General features: G+C 35.9%; 1 protein-coding gene across 1 annotated transcript in view; it reads left to right on the plus strand.

The window, feature by feature from the left end:
• The window catches only part of LOC150090919 (tetratricopeptide repeat protein 29-like), a 99251-nt gene that overhangs the window by 26310 nt on the left and 48301 nt on the right, over window positions 1-24640 (plus strand). Inside the window, exon 3 of the mRNA XM_090380666.1 lies at window positions 5284-5369. Coding sequence (XP_090236792.1) covers window positions 5284-5369 — 86 coding nt within the window. The remainder of the gene's footprint in view (window positions 1-5283; window positions 5370-24640) is intronic.

Raw genomic sequence — 24640 nt, forward strand, 5'->3', positions numbered from 1 at the left:
TCACAAATTTTTCAGGGACTCTAGTTTTTATATTATAAATTTAATATTTAAAAATAAGTATTTTATTTTGCAACTATAACTAGACTGTTTTTTATATAGTTGTTAGTGAGGAGTTAGGTTTTAAAGTGAGGCCCCAGCTTGTTCCTAATGTGCCTTATGGTAAATGCGGCCCTGGTTATGTATATATACACAAATTCCTTTATTACCCACAGTACATAGTATAACATCACTAGATAAAAGGGTAATTGTACCCTGAAATAGCACAGCTGGGGAGGGAATTTACAAGACAAATAAACAAGTTTATTCTCTCAGCCACTTCTGACAATACCTAAAATACTATTTATGTTACAATGCTATAGGATTGCAGGGGATATTTCACTGCAGTAATCAAAATCATTAAAATTGGTATGCTTTACTGTGTTCAATTTTTGATCATCAGGGTCATTTTTGCTCCCACTGAAGACTGAAGCATAATACTAAACATTAAGGCATGGTCTTTTGTTGAACTTAGAGCCAGAGCATAATTAAGTGTAGGAACAAACTTCCATGTGGTGTTGTGCTAGTGGATATTTTGAATATAAAGGATTGGACAGATTATTAGAAGGGATGAACAGATGAAATGGGTTTTGTGTGCTTTTTGGCTGATGCTTGTAAGCATGCTACTTGCATCATTTGCTACTACTAATATATTAATACTAATTATATCCCTAATTTATCACAGCATGGGTTTGTGAAGGGAGAAGTCTTGCCTGACCAGTTGTTGTTTGCAGTTTTATGGTACAAAAACTGGTTTAGCTATATTTTGTCTGTTCAAGTTTTTCTATTACCAGTTATGTTATTACGGATATTAGGTGCAGTTGGTAATATTTATTAACTTAGGGAACGTAAAGAGGTCATTTACTTCTGATTGGTCTCCCAGAATAAGTCTAAGGGTTAATGATTCACGTGCATATGATTTGAAAGCTGATTGGCAGCTGTGAAATAAGTTACTTTACTGTGAGTTGGAAATGACACTAAGGACATTGTGAAGGATCATCTTTCATTAGGAGGTAAGAATGCGTTAAATGTGTTTATTCAGTATTCTGTTCAGTATTTCTGTTGTTTGATCTGGTATAATTAGCATTAGCAGAGGCATATGATGCAAGAAAGGGCTAGAATTCCTCAGAAATCAGTTCTGGGGCCTTCTGTTTCTAATTTTCTTCCATAATGGTTTTGAAGAGGGGAAAGCTGCTAAAGTTTTGGTAATGTGAAAGTAGGACAGTTGAGTATCAACCAGAACCAGGCTGTGCTTCTTTAAAATTACTTAGGTTACTTGCAAATATGATCTTAAAAATAGCAACTAATGATTCATGTATTATAAATAAATAAATAAAATAAATTTTCTGTTTATACTCCGGGACGACCAAACGGTCAGAGGAGTTTTTACAAGATACTCAGAATACAAGAAAAAGCACCGTATTCAGCAGTCACGGGCTAGAACCCCGGTCACTCAAGGCACGTGTACTTATGCACCCGTGCGCCTGACCACTAGGCTACGGCAGCCTTCGCCATAGGTGAAGGCTGCCATAGCCTAGTGGTCAGGCGCGCAAGGGCTTTGCACCTGGGAACAAAATCCAGTTACTTGCTAGGGGGAGAACAGTTAAAAGTATTTCAGGATAGAAAAGACTTATAATTTATGATATAATTAGATATACAAAATATACCATGCAATGTTAATAGATGGCTAGGAAGGCACATGTGTTCTGTGTTTTATGAGATTTTTATAAGTAGGGATTTATGATATTGAACAACAATATAGAACAACAATATTGTTCTTCTGTATAAGATGCTAGCAGTATTGCATTTGGAATATCATTTAAGGTCTTGAGGCCATACCTACAAACGACTGCACTTTTATAGAAGGTTCAAAGGATGACAGATTGTGAGGATGATAATTAATGCTTGTATGAAGAATAGCTCAGAAGGGTTAGAAGGGTGGATGACAGATGCTTGGCAACTAGATATGATAGCCGGATTGAATTAATTCCAGTGATCTACAATACCCTCCCAAAGGAAAACTTCACAAAATGCAGCTTTCTGTTAGGCCCTAAAAATTTGTATCTGTGCCCTCTAGGTCTTGTTTCTGCTATCAGTGAGAATATATCTCCATCAGTCATTTTACTGATCCCTTCAGGACATCTCCATTAGCTGTTTGGGTGGCTGAAGTGGAAAGTTGGTAAATTGGATAGTCACTTTTTTGTTAATGAGGAAAGTATGAGTGTTTTGGGAATTTTTTTTTTTATTTACTTTTTGCTAGATGTAGAATAAAGTCCGAGTCTGCTTTCTTGCATTATTTTGCCATTCTAATACTGATTCAGATTGGGATATGAAATTTGAAGTTTTTTTTTTTTTTTTTTTCCATGCTGCAGTTTGTTTAGTTAATCTGAGGTTGTGGATACAAGGATATATAAGTCCAAATATAAAATTTTATGAAAATCTGTCCACTGGGAAATGGATTTTGATGAAATTTTATATTTGGTTCATATTGTTATCTCTAGACAGTCCATGTGTGCTTCACCTGTATTGTTGTGCAAGACTCATGAATGAGGTGTCACTTGTGAAGAGATACATATAATAGAGGGTAAAAAGCACCAAAAAAAAAGAATATACAGGAGAAGAGAAATAAATATTATATGGTTTTAATTAAACTGAATGACTAAGTTCCAAGAATTAAAATGAAACTAAATGCTACTAGGCATAATATTTTAAGAGTTTAAGATTATCTATATAATATTGGTGTAGATACACCATAGACAACTCTTAAAGAAAAAACTACGATAGTAGTTTAAAGGGCATCATTTCATCTGTATCTCATATTGTGCTTATTCTTCACAATGAGTTACCGTGTATTGCATTACCTCGAATAAGTAACGCTTCACTACTAGAGAAGACTATTGTTACTTATTCTGGTGGGCACCGTTTCAAGTATTGCGATATGTGGTAACTCGTTGTGAAGGATGAGCACAATATGAGATACAGATGAAATGATGCCCTTTACACTGCTATCGTAGTTTTTTCTTTAAAAAACTCAAATAAGCGTTGCTTATTTGAGGTAGTGCTGTTGTTATTTGTTGTTATTTGGTTTTTAGGAGCATTAGCAACTAAGGCCATGTTGCTCCGGGATATGCGGTGGTCATTCCTTGACCTTTCCGCATACTCCGTATTTGGTGGTGACGGGCTTGAACCCCGGTCTAATCAAGAAGCATGTGCTACGCACTGCTGCTCCTTCCCACCTGCTATGGAGGCGCCAAGAGGTAGTGCAATACATGGTAACTCATTGTAAAGGATGAGCACAATATGAGATACAGATGAAATAATGCCATTTATACTACTATCATAGTTTTTTCTTTAAGAGTTGCCTATGTGATATTATATAAAGTTCCAAGAATGTAAAAGTGTAAAGTTTTGTTAAGTGTTCTGTAAAATTATAATCTTAGTAATTAATTGATAAGGAGATAACTATATTTACGCTTCACTTCATCACACTTCAGTTAATCGCAGAAAAGAAAAATAATTAATTTTAAGAAGAATAATAGAATTTGCCTGAAACATACACAAAAATTCTATTATTCTTCAAGTGTAAATTCTAACTTGTAATGGAAGTATGTTATTGTATGTTTATACGTTATTTAACAATAAAAAGTTCAGTCGATATCACATGTTTAACATGCTTTGTTGTCCCTGGATAGCTTTTAGGATCAATCATAGCCTCCCCTGCTGCATGCCCCAACCATAGAAATCTATATATATAAATGAAAGTATAGTGAATATCACATATTGTGATCACTTCAGGACTCAGCTAAACTGATAACAATAACTAATTGATAAAAATAACCAAAGAAACAAGAATGCAGCTGTTCAGCATTGTTTATTGATGTAGAGTTGAAATGTGTACATAAAAAGGCAGATGTGGACAGAAAGAAAATATTAAAATCAAGTAATATTATTTCTTTGAGAAAGTCATCAATAAAAATGAAACTGTCATAATGCTTCTGTAAATTCATACAAACCATTTAAAATAAATAAAGAAAATATTAAAATCAGAAATTAGAAAAGGGTTAATGATCTTCTGTAAAACAGTCAGATTGGTAGGAGTGTAGATACAGTTTCTTTTATGGAATAACAACACCAATAAATATAAGAACTGCACAAAACAAAATCAGTAACTAGCTCACAACATGTCAGAGTTCAAGAACAAATTGAGAAGTTACATAATCACTTCTGCTGCATATGGTATGCCTAAACTCCAATAAGGAAAAAAAGTGATATAAACTTAAATGCTAATTATAATAAAAGCTGTTTATTTGCAACATATATTCTGCAAGCTGGTTCTAAGTTAAATTCCGATTTTATAGCATTCTCTCCCCAGTTTCCCCCTACAGAAATATTGCTATACATTTAGAACAGGAGCTCTGATCCATTTCAAAATTTCAATACATACTTATATTTTAGTAATCTTTGTAACAAATTTTCATGTCAATGAATTGATTTATTTTGTTATAAATAATGAATAATTGCTATTTGCTAATGCACCTGAAATATAATGCACTGCATACATTAACTAAATGTTACTAAAAAACTTTAGTTTTTCATAGGCAACATAGGCAAACTGACTAGTGGTGGCAATAAAGTGCTAAAACTGAATGTTGTTCAGGGTAAGAGGGGAGGCGTGTTTTCTGATTGGCATCACTGCTAGTGGAGGCCCCCCTCTTAAATAGCACTCTGATAGATGGCCATTCCAGGCAGCTAACTTGCCAGAACTCTGCTACAAAGGTTAGTTTAATCGGGGGTGAGGGCTGCAGGTGCCCATATTTTTGCTTCACAGAATTGGGTAAGTAATTATCTGATGTAGTCAGTGGTGCTGGCATTGTCATTTATATTATTTCAGATCCCACCACTATAATAACTTTTTTTTTTATCCTCTGAATATTTTGGAAATGCTTCCTATCTGGATGAAATTTGAAAAAATGTTCCATTTATAGCTTTTTATAATAGTTACTAACAAATAGTCACTATTTTATAATAATTAAAAATGAGCCCTTCTAATTCATTTCTATACCCCAATGCCGTCACATTAAATCTGTAGAAACTTCAGAATTCTAGTTTAATTAATTGATGGGTCTTCTACCAGTCATACTTCTTTTGCATCCTCCCTCCTATTTACAATGACATTGCCTTCATATTCAATTTTATGAATTTAAATACATTAAACCTATTATAATTTAATGCTATATATATATTTAGCTGGTGCCAAATATGTTGAAGCAGCAACTCATTTAAAGATTGGAGAACTTTTATTTTCATTTGGAGCATGTGATACAGCACTTATGGTAAGTGATTTTTATTTCATATCTTTAATATTTTGTATTGTTAACAGTTCTGTTATTTTATGATGCATTTTGGGGCAAACATATCCTTTTTGTTATTTTGGAATAGCCTAAAAACATTTTGGGAATATTTATTCTTACTCATAAAAAAAAAATTTAGAAACAAAGAAAGCAGGAAGAACTATCATCATCAGCCATTTTCAATCCACTGCAGGATGAAGACTTCTCTAGCAACTTTCCAGTTCCTTCTGTTTTGTGAAATGGCCATCCATTTACTACTCAATAAAATTTACTACCCAAAACTCATAAATTTCCTTTGTTGGTCTCCGTTGTTATTAGCATTAGCATTAGTAGAGGCATTTGATGCAAGAAAGCAAGCTTATGCAGCATCAGCCAAAAAAAACAAAAAAAAAAAAAAACAAATAAATAAATAAATAAAAAATAACCACTTCCGCTTCACCCCTCTGTTCATTCGAAACACCTGTCCAGCTGAGCCTTAAACTTATTTAGGCTATTAACTTCCACGACAAGGGATGGAAGTCTATTCCAACAACCAACCACCCGCTGGCTAAAGGCAAATTTTTTCACGTCTATCCTACATCTGTCTTTCCTCAATTTGAATTTATGCCCTCTCAGGTGATTATTCTGAGCAAGAGGAAGAATCCCATCAGCATTGAGCATGCTCAAACCATTCAAGGCTTTATACACCTCTATCAGAACACCTCGCCGGTGCCTAGTCTCCAGACACTGTAATTTGCAAAACGTAAGCCTTTCTTCATAAGAGCACCCCTTTGTTCCATTCACTAATCTTGTTGCCTTTCTCTGTACTCGTTCCAGCATCTCTACATCCTTCTTGAAATGAGGCCTCCAGACCTGTATACAGTACTCTAGGTGCGGTCTGACCATTGCCTTATACAAGGGAATAATCACCTCCTTATCCCTGCTAGAAAAATTCCTATATATCATCGACAATACACCATGAGCTACTCTTGCAGCCCATCTGCACTGCTCAGAAAACTTCATATCTGCTTGCACAACCACCCCAAGGTCCCTTTCATTCTCTACCACTGTCAGTGTAGTACCACAGAGTTGATACGTTGCTCTGGGGTTGCTGTTTCCCATATGTAGTACTTTACATTTGTCAATGTTAAACTTCATTTGCCCCCTCTCAGCCCATCTGCTCAACCTTTCCAGATCCTGTTGCAGTAGCATAGTGTCAGTAATGTCCTTGACAACCCTGTCAACCTTCGTATCGTCTGCAAACTTAGACATTAAGCTTGATATACCATCATCAATATCATTTATAAATACAGAAAACAATAATGGACCCAATACTGAACCCTGAGGGACTCCACTAATAACATTAGTCCACGATGAGCAGTGTCCATTGATTACCACTCTCTGTCTTCTCCCCCTCAACCACCCCTTTATCCATAGCAGCAATTTGCCTCCAATGCCACACTGCTCCAATTTGTGCAGCAGTCTTCCATGTGCAACAGTATCAAAAGCCTTTCTAAGATCCAAGTATATAATATCAAAATTATTCCCTGCATCCAGTTCTTTTGTGACTGCATCATAGTATCCAATCAAATTGGTCAGGCAAGACTTCCCCTTAACAAAACCATGCTGTGTCTGAGCTATAACTGAAGTCTTGTCTAGATGATCCTGCAGTGCTTCTTTAACCAGTGCCTCCATTAATTTTCCAGGAACAGAAGTTAAACTAACAGGTCTATAATTACTTGTGTTGCCCTTTGATCTTCTTTGTGAATTGGGGTCACATTTGCACATCTCCAGTCCATGGGTACTTCCCCTGAGTCCAAGGAAGCTCTCATAATTATGGCTAAGGGTTTGCTTACTTCCTTTGCTGCTTCCTTTAATATAACTGGATAGATCCCATCCACCCCGGGTGCCTTTCTTGTATTTATCTTCAACAATTTCTCCTCCACTTTACTCTCAGTTATTACAAGATTATCTAGCTTACTGCCAGAGTTGAATACACCTGTGGCATTACCCTCGCTGAATAACTCCTTATGTGTGAATGTCGATGCAAAATATTCATTCAGTTTGTTAGCTACCTGAGCAGGATCATCAACAGTTGACCCATTGGTATCAAGTAGACCAATCTGATTCATCCCGTTCCTTCTAGAGTTTACATAAGTAAAGAACTCTTTGCTGTTTTTCTTTGCATCCCTTGCCAAAGATTTCTCGTAATCTGCCTTCGCCTGCCTAACCTCCTTTGTAACTTGGTTACAGATCAACTTGTATCTATCATGGGCTTCTGTGTCATGTGTTAATTTGTATGTATCCCATGCATTTTTCTTCTCTGCCATATGTCTCATTAGTTCATCTCATATCCACTTAGGCCTAAACCTTGAACAATATTTCTTAGTTGGTATGTAAAGCCTAGTAGCTTCCAAGATAAGTTCTTTGAATGCTTCCCATTTTGAATTTGCTGTTGGTAACATCATCAGTTGGTCCCACTGTATAGAATTTAAATACTGTCTCAGTCCATCGTAGTCGCCTTTACGAACAGCAATAACCCTTCCCTTTACCCCTAATGGTAGTTACCTCTTTGAGTAAATCCTACTTCAGCACACTGTGATCACTGCCACCTAGTGATTCATTTACCTGCAGATTCTTAATTCATGAAGATTCACTACTGATAATCAAATCAAGAGTATTACTCCCTCTAGTTGCCTCCTGAACATGCTGATGTAGAAAACAATCATCCAATAAATCCACAAAAGCCTTGCTAGTGTGTGAGTGACCAGCCCCCAAATTCCAGTCAGTATCTGGGAAATTAAAATCCCCCATTATAAGACTCTCGGATTTACTGGCCCACTCTATTTCCCCGTACAGTTTCTTATTATACTCATCAGAGTCATTAGGCCTATAGAACACTCCTACTCTCAATTTTGATCTCCCAATGCTTATGTCACACCAAACTGACTCGACACTGCACTGTCCAGCAATGTTGACTGGATTCACTTCCTTGAATTTTATGTATTTCTTAACTAATAGCATAACCCCTCCTCCCTTCCTATCCAGTCTATCCTTTCTGTAGACATTGTACTCCCAAATTCCAGTTCTGCATTCCTTATATCTGTGTGACACCACGTCTCTGAAATCCCCACAATATCTGCCTTTGATGTTTTGAGCAATACCTCAAATTCATCAAATTTATTTAATTTACTCCTAGCATTGGTGTACACGCAAGTATACATGCACCTGTTCTTTTTCTTAGCTACCCTATCACAACCTATATGTTTATTTGTACCCCAATGATTCACAGCAGTCTCTGAAATATCGTGCATTTTATTTTCCAGGCTGCGGCTCATTCCAATAGAAGCAGTGCAAGAATCACCACTTTCACCTCTGCCAATGGCTACTGTTAATCTATTAGTCCTTGTATCCTCCCAATCTTGCAGTTTTCCGACCCACCTAACACTGCCTCGATAGCATCAGCAAACATTCTTGCACCCTTTCTATTTAAGTGTATCCCATCCCTGTAGAAGCAGTCTCTCCTGTTTATCTTTCAGGTTTTCTTTTACTTCCTCTTGGGAACTAAATTCTGTTATTTTCGTACTCCATCTGTCATCATGTCTTCCAGCTATGTATCCTGCCCAAGACCATTTCAGTTCTTTAGTTTTGATAAGAATGTCTTTTACTTGAGTTTGCTGCCTAATCCATGAGTTTCTTCTTCTTATCTAACAGCCTGATTCCTAATATAATTCATTCTATTCTTTGCTGTGTAGTTCTCAGCTTCTCTTCCATTCTTTTGGTGAGTACCCAAGTTTCACTTCCATAAGCCATAGTGGGGAGCATATCTTTGTTCATTATTTTACATTTCAGACAAATTGGGATATTGCTCCTCAGTATGTGTCTATATTTCCTGAATGTTATCCATCCAAAATTTTTTCTTCTGTTGTCTTCTAGCTATTTATCATTATTACAGTTAATGACATCCCAGATAAGTATATGGCTCCACCTTTTCAATTACTTCTCCTTCAATGATTATATCCCTTTCTGTGGCATACTTGTTCATCATTACTTTTGTTTTAACCATATTCATCTTTAGTCCGAATTCCTTACTAACTGTGCATAACTGATTAAGATTTCCCTCTAATTCTTTGGGATCATGGCTTATGATCACAATGCCATCTGAAAATCGTAAATGGTTTAGCACTCACATTTATATTGACCCCTTTCTGTGACCAGTCTAATCTTCTGAAAGCTTCCTCAAGGGCAGCAGTAAACAACTTCGGAGATATTGTGCCTCCATGTTAAACTCCTTTCTCAATTTTAAATTTGCTACTGTCTTTGTCTAGTCTAATAAAGGAAGTAGTGTTCTCATATATTTTCTTCAAAATCATAATATATGGGGTATCTATGCCTTGTCTTGCCAGTACCTGAAACATTGCCTTATGCTGTATGGGGTCAAATGCCTTTTCATAATGCACAAATGCCAGGCATAATGGTGTTTTATATTCATTTGCTTTCTCCATTAGCTGTGATATTATGTGAAGGTGATCCATAGTTGAGAATCCTGTCCTAAAGCCAGCTTGCTCTTTTGGTTGATTCTCATCAAGTATTCTTTCTAATCTGTTAGTAATGACCCTTGTGAACAACTTGTAGACATGGGATAACAAGCTGATTGGTCTATAATTTTGAATTTATGATTTATCTTAACTTGTCACATAACTAGGATGAACTGGTTATGTGATAACTGACCCCTCTTCATTACAAAATGACATGTTAGTAATATTGAGTTTCAAGTAAGTTTCATACTGAGCTATAGTAACTGACATTTACAATTTTTATTTTGATGTTTGATCAGACTCTGGAGAAAATTTTTATATTTTATTTTGACACTAATTCTAGCAACTACGCAAATTAATACACTCTCTCTCTCTCACTGAGAAACTTTGCATTACACACACACACACACACACACACACATGTAGGTAACCTTTAAGTGTCATTGTATTATGGCTTAACATATGCCACTTATTTTAAAAGACAAACATGCGTGAAACAATTTACTAATGCCTACCTTATTAAATATTTACAATTACTTATATTTGAGTAAGTGAAGCTGCACTTGTGCACAAGCTTTCTTCCAAAATGTTTGTGGATAGCTCAGAGTTATAATTTTTCACAAAGTGAGAGTAATCATTTTTGTGCCACATAAAAACACCTTTTAATCTCCCTTTGAAGTGATTAAATACTTTTAAAAAAACAAATAATAATTCAGAGGATTTAATGATTACACATACCTGAACTGTTATTATTGGTGGTTAGGTTTAATTGCTGCTAGCTTTGGCGCCTCCGTGGGCAGAAGCAGCAGTACGTAGCACACACTTCTTGATTAGACTGGGGTTTCAGCCCATGACCACCAAATACAGAGGATACAGAAAGGTCAGGGAATGACCACTGCACATCCCCGGAGCAATATGGCCTTAGTTGCTAATGCTCCTAAAAACCAAATAACAAACAACAACAGCTGCTAACTTTAATCATCAGAATTTTTGCTTGTATATTAGCTGTCTGATTTACTGATTTTTGCATTACTCATACATATTTGCAACAACTATAACCCATTGCACAATATTAAAGAAGTTACATAAAAAAAACCTGCATTTACTTGCAATTAGCAGGAAACTTCAAAAAGGGTTTTGGGTATTTAGAGTACTGCAGCTGAGAAAATTTCAAATGTTGATCTATCTGTGTGTTATAATTCATCAGGAGAGAGAGAGAGAGAGAGAGAGAGAGAGAGAGAGAGAGAGAGAGAGAGAGAGAATTTGTTTAAAAAAATTCCTAATTGTGAATAAACAAGTCATTGCCTTTTTGGATTATTTCCATTAAGAGATAACTACAATTTAAAGCACTGTTACCTTGCAAAAATTACTTTTAAAAAGAGTATTATGTTCCACAACCTATATTGATCCCTTCCCTTGATCACATGCACAACTCCTCTTGGTGGTCAGGATGTCCAGATAAATAGGAGAAGGAAAATAGCATTATTAAATGCCGAGCAAAAAAAAAGTTTTCATTATATTTATTTCAAAAGATTTAAACATTACTGATTAATATGCTTTGGTCATATAAAGTGAAATATAGTCTTAACTAGTCTAAGACAGCATATTTTAATTAATTTTATTTTTATATTTAATCTTTAATTTTTTTTCATTATTAACCACAATATAGCAGTGCAACCACTTCATCATATTACTTACTAAAATAAAGACAAAAATCGGCAAAAAACCTCTAATAAAATATAGTTATAAAATCTTCAAATAAAAAAATTTAAATGATAAGATAATAAAAAAATAAAGTAATGGTGCACAAAATGCATAGGTTAAAATTCTGTGGTCTTAAATCCATAATAAGAAATGAACATGTGTGTGTGACCACCATAGCCTGAATATTATAAAATTTAGAAATATAAAACTTTCCATGCATAGAGTAATCCTGGAGGTATGCACTTTTTTTAAAGTAGATTAAATTATTTGTGTTATTAAAATTTTTAATTGGCACCATTTTTAATTCCAATATTAATTAAATATCTTTGTGTTATAAACAAAAGAGTGTGTCATAAATGTCACTTTGCCAACTTGGAAAAGTAAGTGAAAGCAAGCTTTAAATTACTTTCTTTGGAATATTTGTGATATTAGTTAACAGCATTGTTATAAATGAATCAAAAGTATAGCAAATATTCTCTTATAATAACTAAAATATATTTCTTGTCTGTAAATGAGTTAAAAGCTTTAAATTGAACTTTAATGTGTTTTCCGATGCCTATAAATTGCACTGAAGTTCCATTCATAAGTGCTATTTATGTTATACCATTAGCACCCAACTCATTTTTATTTTTGTTGGACTATTTTTATTACGTTTTAAAGGTTCATTTTCTACCACTGTGGGTGAAATCGTATTTCATTGGGCCCCTGATTGCAATTCATTCTTAGGTCTTCACTTAGAATAGCTGTTTATCAACTACCACAATGGTATTTTGGTGACTGATATTGAGGAAGTACTGCACACATGTGTATTCAAAATGAAAGTAAAATGTTTGTTATTAGAGCACAGAAAAAAATCCAAGTGTAATGATGTATTAAATTGCCTTTTTTATATCCTCCATTTTTTCTCATCTTATCTATTGTACTCATTCAAATTCTATAATCCCCTGTGTTTGAGTGGCATATTTTCGATATCTGTATAAATGACTGCATTTGATGACTTAACCAGTACTTCAAATTCATAATAACTAGGTTTTGATGCATACTTGAATTTGATGTTAAATCTTTGTTGATTTTGTTTCCAATTTTTTTTTTTTTTTTCATTTCTTTCACAAACTTCCCCTCTGTGACATTGTAGTATTTGAATTCCTTTGTTTTCTTTTGTATTGATTCATTGGTTATACAGTCGAATCTCATTCATACAAAGTTCAAGAGACCTAAATTTTAACATTTTGTAATAATGAGGTCTCCCAAAAGTGTCAATTTTAGCAATTTTTTTTTTTTTTGGTACATACTGTATATCTAAGAATAATAATAATATCAAAAATAAATTAATTTAAATTAATTAAAATAAAATAAAAACAAAAGTCTTGTCTAACAATGCAGTAATAGGAATAACATGTTTTTTAAAGATTTTATTTTATTTGTAAGATAAACTAAGAAAAAAGCAATTAACAGAAATGAAAATATTGTACAGTATATATTTTGATATACATAATATTTTAGTATCACAGTAAAAAAGAATTACAATCTTCACCATAAAATGAGACATACAAACCATTAACTTTTTAATAAATTAATCTAATTTAAAGAAAGAATCTAATGTTGTTTGCACAGTTTTTGTCCTATATGCATTTTTAACTACAGCACAGACATTATCAAATGCAATAGTTGTTTCTTTATCAATGTTTTATCAATGTTACTGCAGGCCAAAACATTCTCTGTCATGTTCAATGCATTTTGGGCATCTTTTTTTGATGGCAGTGTGTGTGCTTCTTCACTTTCGCTGTCGCTAGTAACAAAAACACATTGTTTTGATTGGTGCTCAGCAGCTCTTCTGGTGCTGGAATTGCAGTGGTAGCAACTTCATCATCCACCTTTACAAACTCTTCAAATTCACCAACAAAATCCATATGCTCCTTCAGATTCTTCCATTCTTCAATGTTGCTATCACATTTGTCTGCTGGACTATGTTTTTCGATGATATTCTCTCCAAAATCACTCTTTCTGAAGCAGATGATTATTACACTTGATGCAATACTGTCTCAAGCAATAACAAGATTACAGATAGCATCCAAGATATTCCAATTTGTCTGAAAATTGTTCTCTCCTTCTATGTTGTGGATCAAGTACTTTATCAGCCTGGCTCTCTTGAGGTTATAAATATTGCTTCGATCCAGTGGTTGCATTAAACTGGTGGTATTGGGGGGGTAAAAACAACAGCCGTATATTTGTCAACTTAAGTGTCTTGGCAGACTGTGCTGTATAATGATCTAGAATCATCAAAATGTTCCTTTTTTCTGAAGCCATTCTTCTGTCCACTTTTGATAACCAAGACTGAAAAATTTTTAACCGTAAGCCAAGAACTTCTATTGGCCTCATAATCACAGGGAACTTGGTTAACTGGTTTAAAACATCTTGGCTTGGAAAATTTACCAATCACAAGTGAGCATAGTTTTGTACTGCCATCTGAATTTCAGCATATATATATATGTTGCAATAAGAGAACAGTGAGTCTTTGTTTACTAAATTTTCCACCATGACAAGACTCTCCTCGAGGCGCCTCCATAGACAGGTGGGCAGGAGCAGCAGTGCGTAGCACACGCTTCTTGATTAGACCGGGGTTCGAGCCCTTGACCACCAAATACGGAGGATGCGGAAGGTCAGGGAATGACCACCGCATATCCCCGGAGCAATATGGCCTTAGTTGTTAATGCTCCTAAAAACCAAATAACATAACTCTCTTTGAACAGAAATTGTTTTGTTTGGCAACAAATTATAAAGTAAGCCTGGCTCGTCAAGATTAAAAATATCCTTTGCCTCATATTTTTCAAGAACAGACCATACAGAACACCACCAGTCTGTAGCCCTTTGTCGAATAATCCAGACTCACTGCAAACATTTTGCAAATCCAAGTTATTCCTGTCTTTAAATCTTTGGAACCAGCCACTTCTGCATTTGAAGTCGCTAATTCCATGTTGCTGGCAAGATAATTTGCCTTTTCTTGCAAAATCGGACCTGATATTTCTTGGAAAATTAGATGCACGCATTTGTTGGTACCACTCAAAACGTTTTGTTTCAAACTCCTCATGTTTTGCACCATGAATTTATTTCCTGTTTTTCATCACTGCTCCAGTGTCACGCACTTCTTCAAGTCATTTTCGATTTTCAGTATTGTAGATAAAGTAGTTAAAGGGATGTTGTATTCCTCTGCAATGTCCATTTATCTTCTTTCGATTCTATCAGCCTCTTGTATAATTTTTAGCTTAATTTCCAGGCTTAATTCCATCATTTTGTTGCCATAACACTTCTAGATAAGATTTAATATAAACTAATTCAAGATGCCTGGTCAGCGTAAAGATGAAAAGACCAAACCCTCCAGCACATGACAGTAAGACGAAATAAATGGCCCTGAGTCTCCAGCGGCTTTCACTCCCCCTCTTATGGCAGCAAAAGGATCAGAGTGGAAGCAGAGGGTGCTAAGAATCTCTGGGTACGACCAGGCTGCCATGCACGGAAACTGAACTTGGCCTGTTACAACGTAAGATCACTCATCGGTGAAGACAGGATATTAGAGCTGGAAAAGGAATTAGAAAATGTGAATTGGAATATCATCGGTTCGGCTGAAACACAAAGAAGAAATCAATCACTTATAAGTTTATCAAGTGGAAATCTGCTGTACACCAATGGAAACAGTGAAAGGAGTGAAGGTGGAGTTGGGTTTCTGGTCTATAAAGATTTAAAAAACAACATCTTGGAATTCAAAAGTACATCACTAAGGGTGTCAAGACTAATACTCAAGATTTCTAAGAGGTACAAGCTAAAGGTTATAATGATTTATGCACCAACATCAAACCATGATGATGAAGAGGTTGAAGAAATGTACACCAAAATTGAGAGTCTTCTAGATGAGCAGAAAACCCACTACACTATTATTATGGGGGACTTCAATGCTAAGGTTGGAAAAAGACAAAACAGCGCAGAAAGGGGAACTATAGGAAATTTTGGAATTGGTGAAAGAAATGAAAGGGGCAAAAGACTTGTGGAATTTGCAGAATCTCAAGGACTGTCAGTAATGAACACTTTTTTCAAGCAAAGGGTGAACAGAAAGTGGACATGGAAGAGTCCAAATGGATTAACAACTAATGAAATCGACTTCATCCTCACTAACAGAAGATATATTGTGAATGATGTTACTGTCCTGAATAAGGTAAATGTTGGAAGTGATCACAGAATGGTAAGATGCAGACTTGATATAAATGTAGGAAAGGAAAGGAAAAAACTGACTCGAGTAAATAATGCAAAGGTCTTTGAGATAATAGAAGAGGAGAAAAAGCAGCATGTACTGGAACTTAAGAACAAGTTTGAGGTTCTGCAGACTGCTCATGACCAAGGTATCGATGAGGAATATTACAACTTTCTGAAAGTGATAAAGCCTAAGAAACCTATAGGTAAAAAGAAATCCAGATAAGAAAAAATGAGTCAAGAAACACTTGTCATGATGAACTGAAGACGACAAATGAAGAGCAAGAAAAACACTGACAAGGAGAAAATTGAGTATACTCAGTTATGCAAAGCCATTAGAAAGAGACTGAGAGAATACATAAGAAAATTTAACACAAGAAAAGAACAACAAACATTAAGGGAAAACAAAGGATTTAAATCAGCAGCCATGAACAGTAATACAGAAAGACAAATGATACTGAAACTGAAGAAACACTAATTATACCATGAACAGGGAAACACTAATTATACCATGAAACAAATGTAGCAAATTAATGCAATGATTAGGATTAATCTAAGCAAGGTGTGATTCTGCTATGTGTATAAAGAAGTACCCCAACAATCAAATTAAAATAATTTATAAAATAAAGGAAAACGAAGTGACACTCACCCTTAACAGTGCAAATATATGCCCAAGGAGATATGCAATTACATGCATGTACACACACACACCAAAGGAAGAGTGCCACAAGCACCACATCAGAAAATATCAAGGCTTGTGAATTCCAAACTGATGTTCCTTGAAGAAGGAACATCAGTTTGAATGCATGTTAGCATTAGCATTAGCAAGGGCACATGATGCAAAAAAAAGCAAGCGTATGCAGCATCAACCAAAAAAAAAAAAAAAAAACCCTTATTTCACCCATCCCCTCATGCCAAATGTTTGTCAAGTCCTGCCTTGAATCTATTTAAGCTATCAACTTCTACAATGACAGATCAGGGGCAGATTTAGGCATGGTCTTTATGGGCTGCAGCCCAGGGCCCCGTTCAATCAAAGGGCCCCTTCGCGGTCAAAAAAAAAAAAAAAAAAAACAATTTAAATTAAAAATTTAAGTAAAAATAAATTATACAAAATTTTTTCATACCTAGATAAAAGTTTAAATCGTTGGTTTGCAACGCTATTGGATTTGAATAAAATATCAAATATCAATGTTTTAAAGGACAGTAAATAGTAAATATGGCTCTGTCTTCTATCGCCTCTGTCGGTAGTCGGTAAAATCAAAATATACTTTATCATTTGTCAATTATGCAAATAATGTGGCAACGTCGGAATGGGAGTGCAAGTCTAGCCCCTCTAAAGCGTGTTAGCTTACTGTAACTCTCACCATTTGACATTTGAAGTTATGTATAGTACAATATAATTGAATATTAAATGGTCATTCGTTCGGTGAAGTGTACTGTTCAGTTGCTTCGTTTCTTCACCGGTAAGTATTGGCAAAGTTTACTAAATACTAAATAAATATAAGTTAAATCACTCTCCGGAAATCTTTTGTCAGCACGTAAATTCAATCGTTTTTTGCATTTCCTCGAAATGAGCTATAATAAAAATAACTGGACACCGTTTATTTGAAGTAAGCGGTAGGCACTAGTAAGCGGCATAAGCCATAAGCTTGCTTACTTGACAATGACAATGTAAGATGTAAAATTCTACAAATTTAAAATAAAAATAATTGTTTTGCTAGAAGTAATGTTAAAGTTTGAAGAACGCTAGATTTAGTAATGTATAGTTTAAGTGTGAGAATTGAGAATAGTAGCAAAGTGGTAAACAAGTAATTCAAATAATATGAGAGAGCAAACAGGTATTCTAAAGGAGAATAAGAGCTGAAGTAAATATTATTGATGTAAGAGAAAGAAAGAAAAAAAAAAATTGGTAAGGTAAGAGAATGATTGAGTTGTTGTTTGGTTTTTAGGAGCATTAGCAACTAAGGCCATATTGCTCCGGGATATGCGGTGGTCATTCCCTGACCTTTCCGCATCCTCCATATTTGGTGGTCATGGGCTCGAACCCCGGTCTAATCAAGAAGTGTGTGCTAGTGCGTAGCACCCGCTTCTTGATTAGACCGGGGTTCGAGCCCATGACCACCAAATATGGAGGATGCGGAAAGGTCAGGAAATGACCATCGCATATCCCGGAGCAATATGGCCTTAGTTGCTAATGCTCCTAAAAACCAAACAACAGTAACAGTGCTATGCACTGCTGCTCCTGCCCACCTGACTACGGAGGCGCCGTTGATTGAGTAATCATTGTGGAGTAAATTTTATGTAAAATGTCAAGAAGCGTAGCACACGCTTCTTGATTAGACCGGGGTTCGAGCCCGTCACCACCAAATACAGAGGATGCGGAAAGGTCAAGGAATGACCACCGCATATCCCGGAGAAATATGGCCTTAGTTGCTAATGCTCTTAAAAACCAAATAATAACAACAACATAACAAAATGCAGAGTTGCTTGCTAAATGTGTTGACGTTGGTTTGTGGCCTACACAGTTAAATGATAATTTTATTAATCACTGTCTCTCACATGAAATGACTTATTTCCAAAATAAAGATTCAAAAACATATATCCAGTTTCAATAAGGAATTACAAAGAACAAAACATCATTTTCAAATAAGTACTTTACGAAAAAAATTAAAAATGGTCAATTACTGGAAAGATCTTGGTTGTGCTATTCTACCAGTATGGAAAGTGTCTTTTGTCTAGTCTGCAAACTTTTCTCTAAAGTCCCTTCTCAATACACAACCGGATTCTCTGACTGGAAACATATAGGACCTTGTTTAGAAAGTCACGAAAATTCTAATGAACATAAGAGAATAATGATTACAAGAAATCATTGTTAGTATGGTTAACACGTAAAGAAAATAAGTCTGTTATTGATAAGCAGTTGCAGGAGCAACTAAGAAAAGATATGGAATATTACCACAATGTCCTAAAACGTGTTATTGCAGTGGTGAAATATTTAAGTGTAAGGGGCTTAGCATTCAGAGGTCATGAGGAAATATTTGGCTCTCCGCACAATGGTAATTTTATGGGGGCTCTGGAATTACTAGTAGAGTTTGATCCATTCATGTGCAAACATATCCAACAACGAGACCTACGACCAAAGCCTTTCACTTTGTACTTATCAAAAACAGTTTATGAACAAATAATAGAGATTATGGGAAAACAAGCAATAAAAAGAATTATAGCTGAAATAAATAGCGACGATGCAAAGTACTACTCAATTGTGATGGACTCGACACCAGATTTGTCCCACAATGACCAACTAGCTATTATAGTATGATATTGTTTTGAGGGAAAATTGTATGAAAGATGTGTATCTTTCATCAAAATTAGTAGTCACAGTGTCTTATCTTTATTCAGTTCCTTACAAGAATTTCTAGAAAAAAATGGACTGCCACTGGATAATTGTAGAGGACAGTCTTTTGACAACGCTGCAAATATATCCGGCAATACAATGGTGTGCAAGCACATCTCAAACAAAAAAATAAATGTGCTGATTATGTGCCGTGTGCTGCACATTCCCTAAATCTAGTCGGTGGGGAAGTGGTTAAAGTTGCGACTCAAATTGTGAACTTTTTTGGAGTAGTGCAACAAATATATATTTTCTTTTCTGCAACTACCCATAGGTGGGAGCTTCTAAATCGTGAAACAAAACCAAAATTTTCGATAAAAAGTTTAAGCCAGACTAGATGGTCTTGTCACTATAATGCTGTTAGAGCTTTAAAAAATAGTTACGATGATATCATGAACATATTAAAAACGTTTAGTGACAATATGGATGAGAAACTTGATTTTCAAAGAGAGGCACGGAATTTATATAATAATTTGGCGAAACTTGAAACTGCGATTTTAACTGTTCTTTGGGAAGAAATTTTAGAGAGATTCAATTTAGTTAACAAAAAAGTGCAGACCCCAGGCTTAGACATATGTGAAGGCGAGAAATTAATTACGTCATTAGAAGCGTTCGTGAGCAACATACGAGAACAATCAGATCAGAAACTAAATGAATACGAGAAGACAGCCAAAAAATTAAGTACTAGTGTGGAAAAAGAATAGCAATTTAAAAAAGAGACGTATTCAAAAATTTCGGATAAATCTACAGACAACTTTTCGCTAAATGGAGCAGAAAAATTTAAACGGGATATGCTAAACGTTGCATTAGATAAGTTGATTATGGATTTATACAGAAGAGGCCATGTCTTTGAATTTAGCAAACGATTCAAATTTTTAATGGATTTGCAAGACATTAATATCGAAAATATTGACTTGGAAAGTGCACGTAATGCTGTTGATTATTATTTGGATGACACAGACGAACATTTAGTCAATGAATGCATTCAGTTAAAATCCTACTTACAGAATAAGCCAGACTCATGCGGTTATATATTCAAGCTAATTTATGAAAAGAAACTTGTCGATGTTTTTCCGAATTGCTGTACAATCTTAAAATTTTTTTTGGCTTTGCCAATCACCAGCTGTGAAGCGGAGTGATCCTTCTCCAGGATGTCCTATACAGAAAACAAATATAGGACAACAATGACAAATGAAAGATTAAATTATTTATCAATTATTTCCATAAACTGTGATTTAACCAAAGAATTACAATGCGATGATCAAATAAAAGAATTTGCAGTGCAAAAATTCAGAAGAGTTATTCTTTAAATGTCTTTAATATATTAAAAATACTTACATTATATAACTCCTAGAATATTTTATTTATTTTATTTTTAAGAATTAGTATTATTTTTATTTTTGTTTTTTTTCTTAGTCTTTATTCTTGACCTGAGAATTTGTTGTTTCGTTTTTTTGTTTGTTACTAAAAGTAATATTTAATACATTTTATTTTTTATTTATGTTTGATATTTGTTATGTATACAAAACCTTTTTTCATTATAACTGTATATAAAAGTTTGTATATCCAAGTGCATCAAAAAAAAAAAAAGTTCTTCAATTTCTGTTGCCTATTTTTCCTATTTAAAAAAGGGTAAAAAAACAGTTTTTTTGACAAAATGGCAAATGAGTCGCCACAACTAATCCAAATTTGGGTTAATTGAGCAGGCCCCCAAACAGTGTTAGTATAGGGGCCCCCAAAGTTAATGTTTCACCTCTGCGACAAATGGAAGCTTGTTCCAGCAATCACATATGGCGCCTCGGTAGCCAGGTGGGAAGGAGCAGCAGTGCGTAGCACACGCTTCTTGATTAGACCAGGGTTCGAGCCCGTCACCATCAAATACGGAGGATAGGGAAAGGTCAGGGAATGACCACCGCATATCCCCCGAGCAATATGGCCTTAGTTGCTAATGCTCCTAAAAAAAAACCAAAAAAATTCCAGCAATCAACCACCCACTGGCTAAAGGCAAACTTCCGCACATCTATCCTACAACCGTCTTTTGTCAATTTGAATTTATGCCCTCTCAGGCGATTATTCTGAGCAAGACGAAGAATCCCATCAGCATTGAGAATCCCATCAGCATTGAGCATGCTCAAACCATTCAAAACTTTATACACCTCAATCAGATCACCTCGCAGGTGCCTAGTCTTCAGCTGTAAGTTGCAAAATGTAAGCCTTTCTTTGTAAGAGCAACCCTGTACTCATTCCAACAGCTCTACATCCTTCTTGAAATAAGGCCTCTAGACCTGTATACAGTACTCAAGGTGTGGCCTGACCATTGCCTTATACAAGGGGATAATTAGCTCCTTACCCCAGGGGCTCACATCTGGTGAGTATGGGCTTGGCAAACCCAGGGTCCTGAGCTGGATATCATCATTCTTCTCTTTCTTGGTGATTAATTTCCACTTCTTTGAATCTCTCTCTCTCTCTCTCTCTCTCTCTCTCTCTCTCTCTCTCTCTCTCTCTCTCTCTCTCTCTCTCTCTCTCTCTCTCAGGGTTACTCGGAAATTTTTTTTGGCTGGTGCAGCATAAGCCTCAGGCTTCCTTGCACCATATGGCTAAAAAAAATAATAATAATAATAAAAATTATCCCTGCTAGAAAAATTCCTGTATATCATTGACAACACACCATGAGCTACTCTTACAGACCATCTGCACTGCTCAGAAAACTTCATATCTGCCTGCACAATTACCCGCAGGTCCTTTTCATTCTCTACCACTGTCACTGTGGTTCCACAGAGTTGATACGTTACTCTGGGATTACAGCTTCCCATATGTAGTACTTTACATTTGTCAATGTTAAACTTCATTTGCCACCTCTCAGCCCATCTGCTCAACTTTTCTAGATCCTATTGCAGCAGCGTACAGTCATTAGTGTCATTAACAACACTGCCAACCTTCGCATCGTTTGCAAACTTCGACATTAAACCATCATCAGTATCATTTATAAATACAGAAAACAACAATAGACCCGACACTGAACCCTAAGGACTCCACTAATAACATTAGTCCACGAAGAGCAGTGTCCATTGATTACCACTCTCTGTCTTCTCCCACTCAACCATCCTATATCCATAGCAGCAATTTGCTTCCATTGCCACACTGCTCCAATTTGTGCAGCAGTCTTCCATGTGCAACATTATCAAAGGCCTTTGTAAGATCCAAATATATGATATCAAAGTTACTCTTTGCATCTAGTTCCTTTGTGACATCATAGTATCCAATCAAATTTGTCAGACAAGACTTCTCCTTAATAAACCCATGCTGTGTCCAAGCTATAACTGAAGTCTTGTCTAGATGATCCTGCAATGCTTCTTTAACCAGTGCCTCCATTAATTTCCCTGGAACAGAAGTTAAACTAACAGGTCTATAATTACTTGTGTCAGCCTTTGATCCTCCTTTGTGAACTGGGGTCACATTTGCACATCTCCAGTCCATGGGTACCTCCCCTGAGTCCAGGGAAGCTCTTATAATTATGGCGGGTTTGCTTACTTTCTTTGCCGCCTCCTTTAATATAACTGGATAGATTCCATCCACCCCAGGTGCCTTTTTTATGTTTATCTTCAACAATTTCTCCTCCACTTTACTCTCAGCTATTACAAGATTATCTGGCTTACTGCCATAGTTGAATACACCTCTGGCATTCCCCTCTCTGAATAACTCCTCATGTGTGAATGTAGATGCAAAATATTCATTTAGTTTGTTAGCTACGTAAGCAGGATTATCAACAGTTGAACCATCGATATCAAGTGGACAAATGAGATCCATCCCCTTCCTCCTTGAGTTTACATAAGTAAAGAACTCTTTGCTGTTTTTCTTTGCATCCTTTGCCAAAGATTTCTCATAATCTGCCTTCGCCTGCCTAATCTCCTTTGTAACACCGGAGGCTGACATCTGGTGAGTATGGGTTTGGCACACCCAGGGTCCAGAGCTCGATATCATCATTCTTCTCCTTCTTGGTGATGCCCTTCTACTTCTCTCTCTCTCTCAGGGTAACTCGGAAACTTTTTTTTTTTTCCTGGTGCAGTATAAGCCTGAGGCTTCCTTGCACCATATGGCTATTAATAATAATAATAATGGTAACTTGGTTACAGACCAGCTTATATCTATCATAGGCTTCTGTGTCTCGTGTTAATTTATATGTATCCCATACATTTTTCTTCTCTGTCACATGTCTAATTAGTTCATCTGACATCCATTTAGGCCTAAATCTTGAACAATATTTCTTTGTTGGCATGAAAAGCCTAGTAGCTTCCAAGATTAATTCTTTGAATGCTTCCCATTTTGAATTTGCTGTTAGTAACATCATCAGTTGGTCCCACTATATAGAATTTAAATACTGTCTCAGACCACCGTAGTCACCTTTACGAAAGCAAAAACCCTTCCCTTTACCCTTGATGGTAGGTACCTCTTTGAGTAAATCCCAATTCAGCAAACTGTGATCACTGCCACCTAGTGGTTCCTTTATCTGCAGATTCTTAATGAAGAAGAATCTCTACTGATAATCAGATCAAGAGTATTACTCCCGGTAGTTGCCTCCCCAACATGCTGCTGTAGAAAACAATTATCCAATAAATCCACAAAAGCCTTGCTAGTGTGTGAGTGACCAACCCAAATTCCAGTCAATCTCCGGGAAATTAAAATCCCTCATTATAAGACACACTGATTTACTGGCCCAATCTATTTCTCTGCAGAATTGCTCATTATAGTTATCAGATTCATTTGGCCTATAACACACACCTACTCTCATTTTTCCTTTCCCAGTGCTTATGTCACACCAAACAGACTCAACATTGCATTGTCCACAAACATCAATTGGATGCACTTTCTTAGATTTTGTGTGTTTCTTAACTAACAGCATAACCCCTCCTCCGTTTCTGTCCTGTCTATCCTTTCTGTACACATTGTACTCCCCAAATTCCAGTTCTGCACTGCTTATGTCTGTGTGACACCATGTCTCTGATATCCCAACAATATCTGCCTTTGTTGTCTTGAGTAGCACTTCAAGCTCATCGAAATACTCCTAGCATTGGTGTATATGCAAGTATACATGCATCTGTTTCTACTCTTAGTTACCCTAACACTGCCCATGTATTTACTTGTTCCACTATGATTCTCAGTGGCGCCTCCTAGCTAGGTGGGCAGGAGCAGCAGTGCATAGCACATGCTTCTTGATTAGACTGGGGTTTGAGCTCGTGAACACCAAATATGGAGGATGCAGAAAGGTCAGGGAATGACCACCGCATATCCCCGGAGCAATATGGCCTTAGTTGCTAATGCTCCTAAAGACCAAATAACATAACATAACATAACATATGACTCCAGCAGTCCTGGAAATTCCCATTGCCTTGCTTTCCAGG

Source organism: Mastigoproctus giganteus, chromosome 1 (genome assembly GCF_048544385.1).
Source record: "Mastigoproctus giganteus isolate SK-2022 chromosome 1, ASM4854438v1, whole genome shotgun sequence".
In the NCBI taxonomy this organism is placed as follows: domain Eukaryota; kingdom Metazoa; phylum Arthropoda; class Arachnida; order Uropygi; family Thelyphonidae; genus Mastigoproctus; species Mastigoproctus giganteus.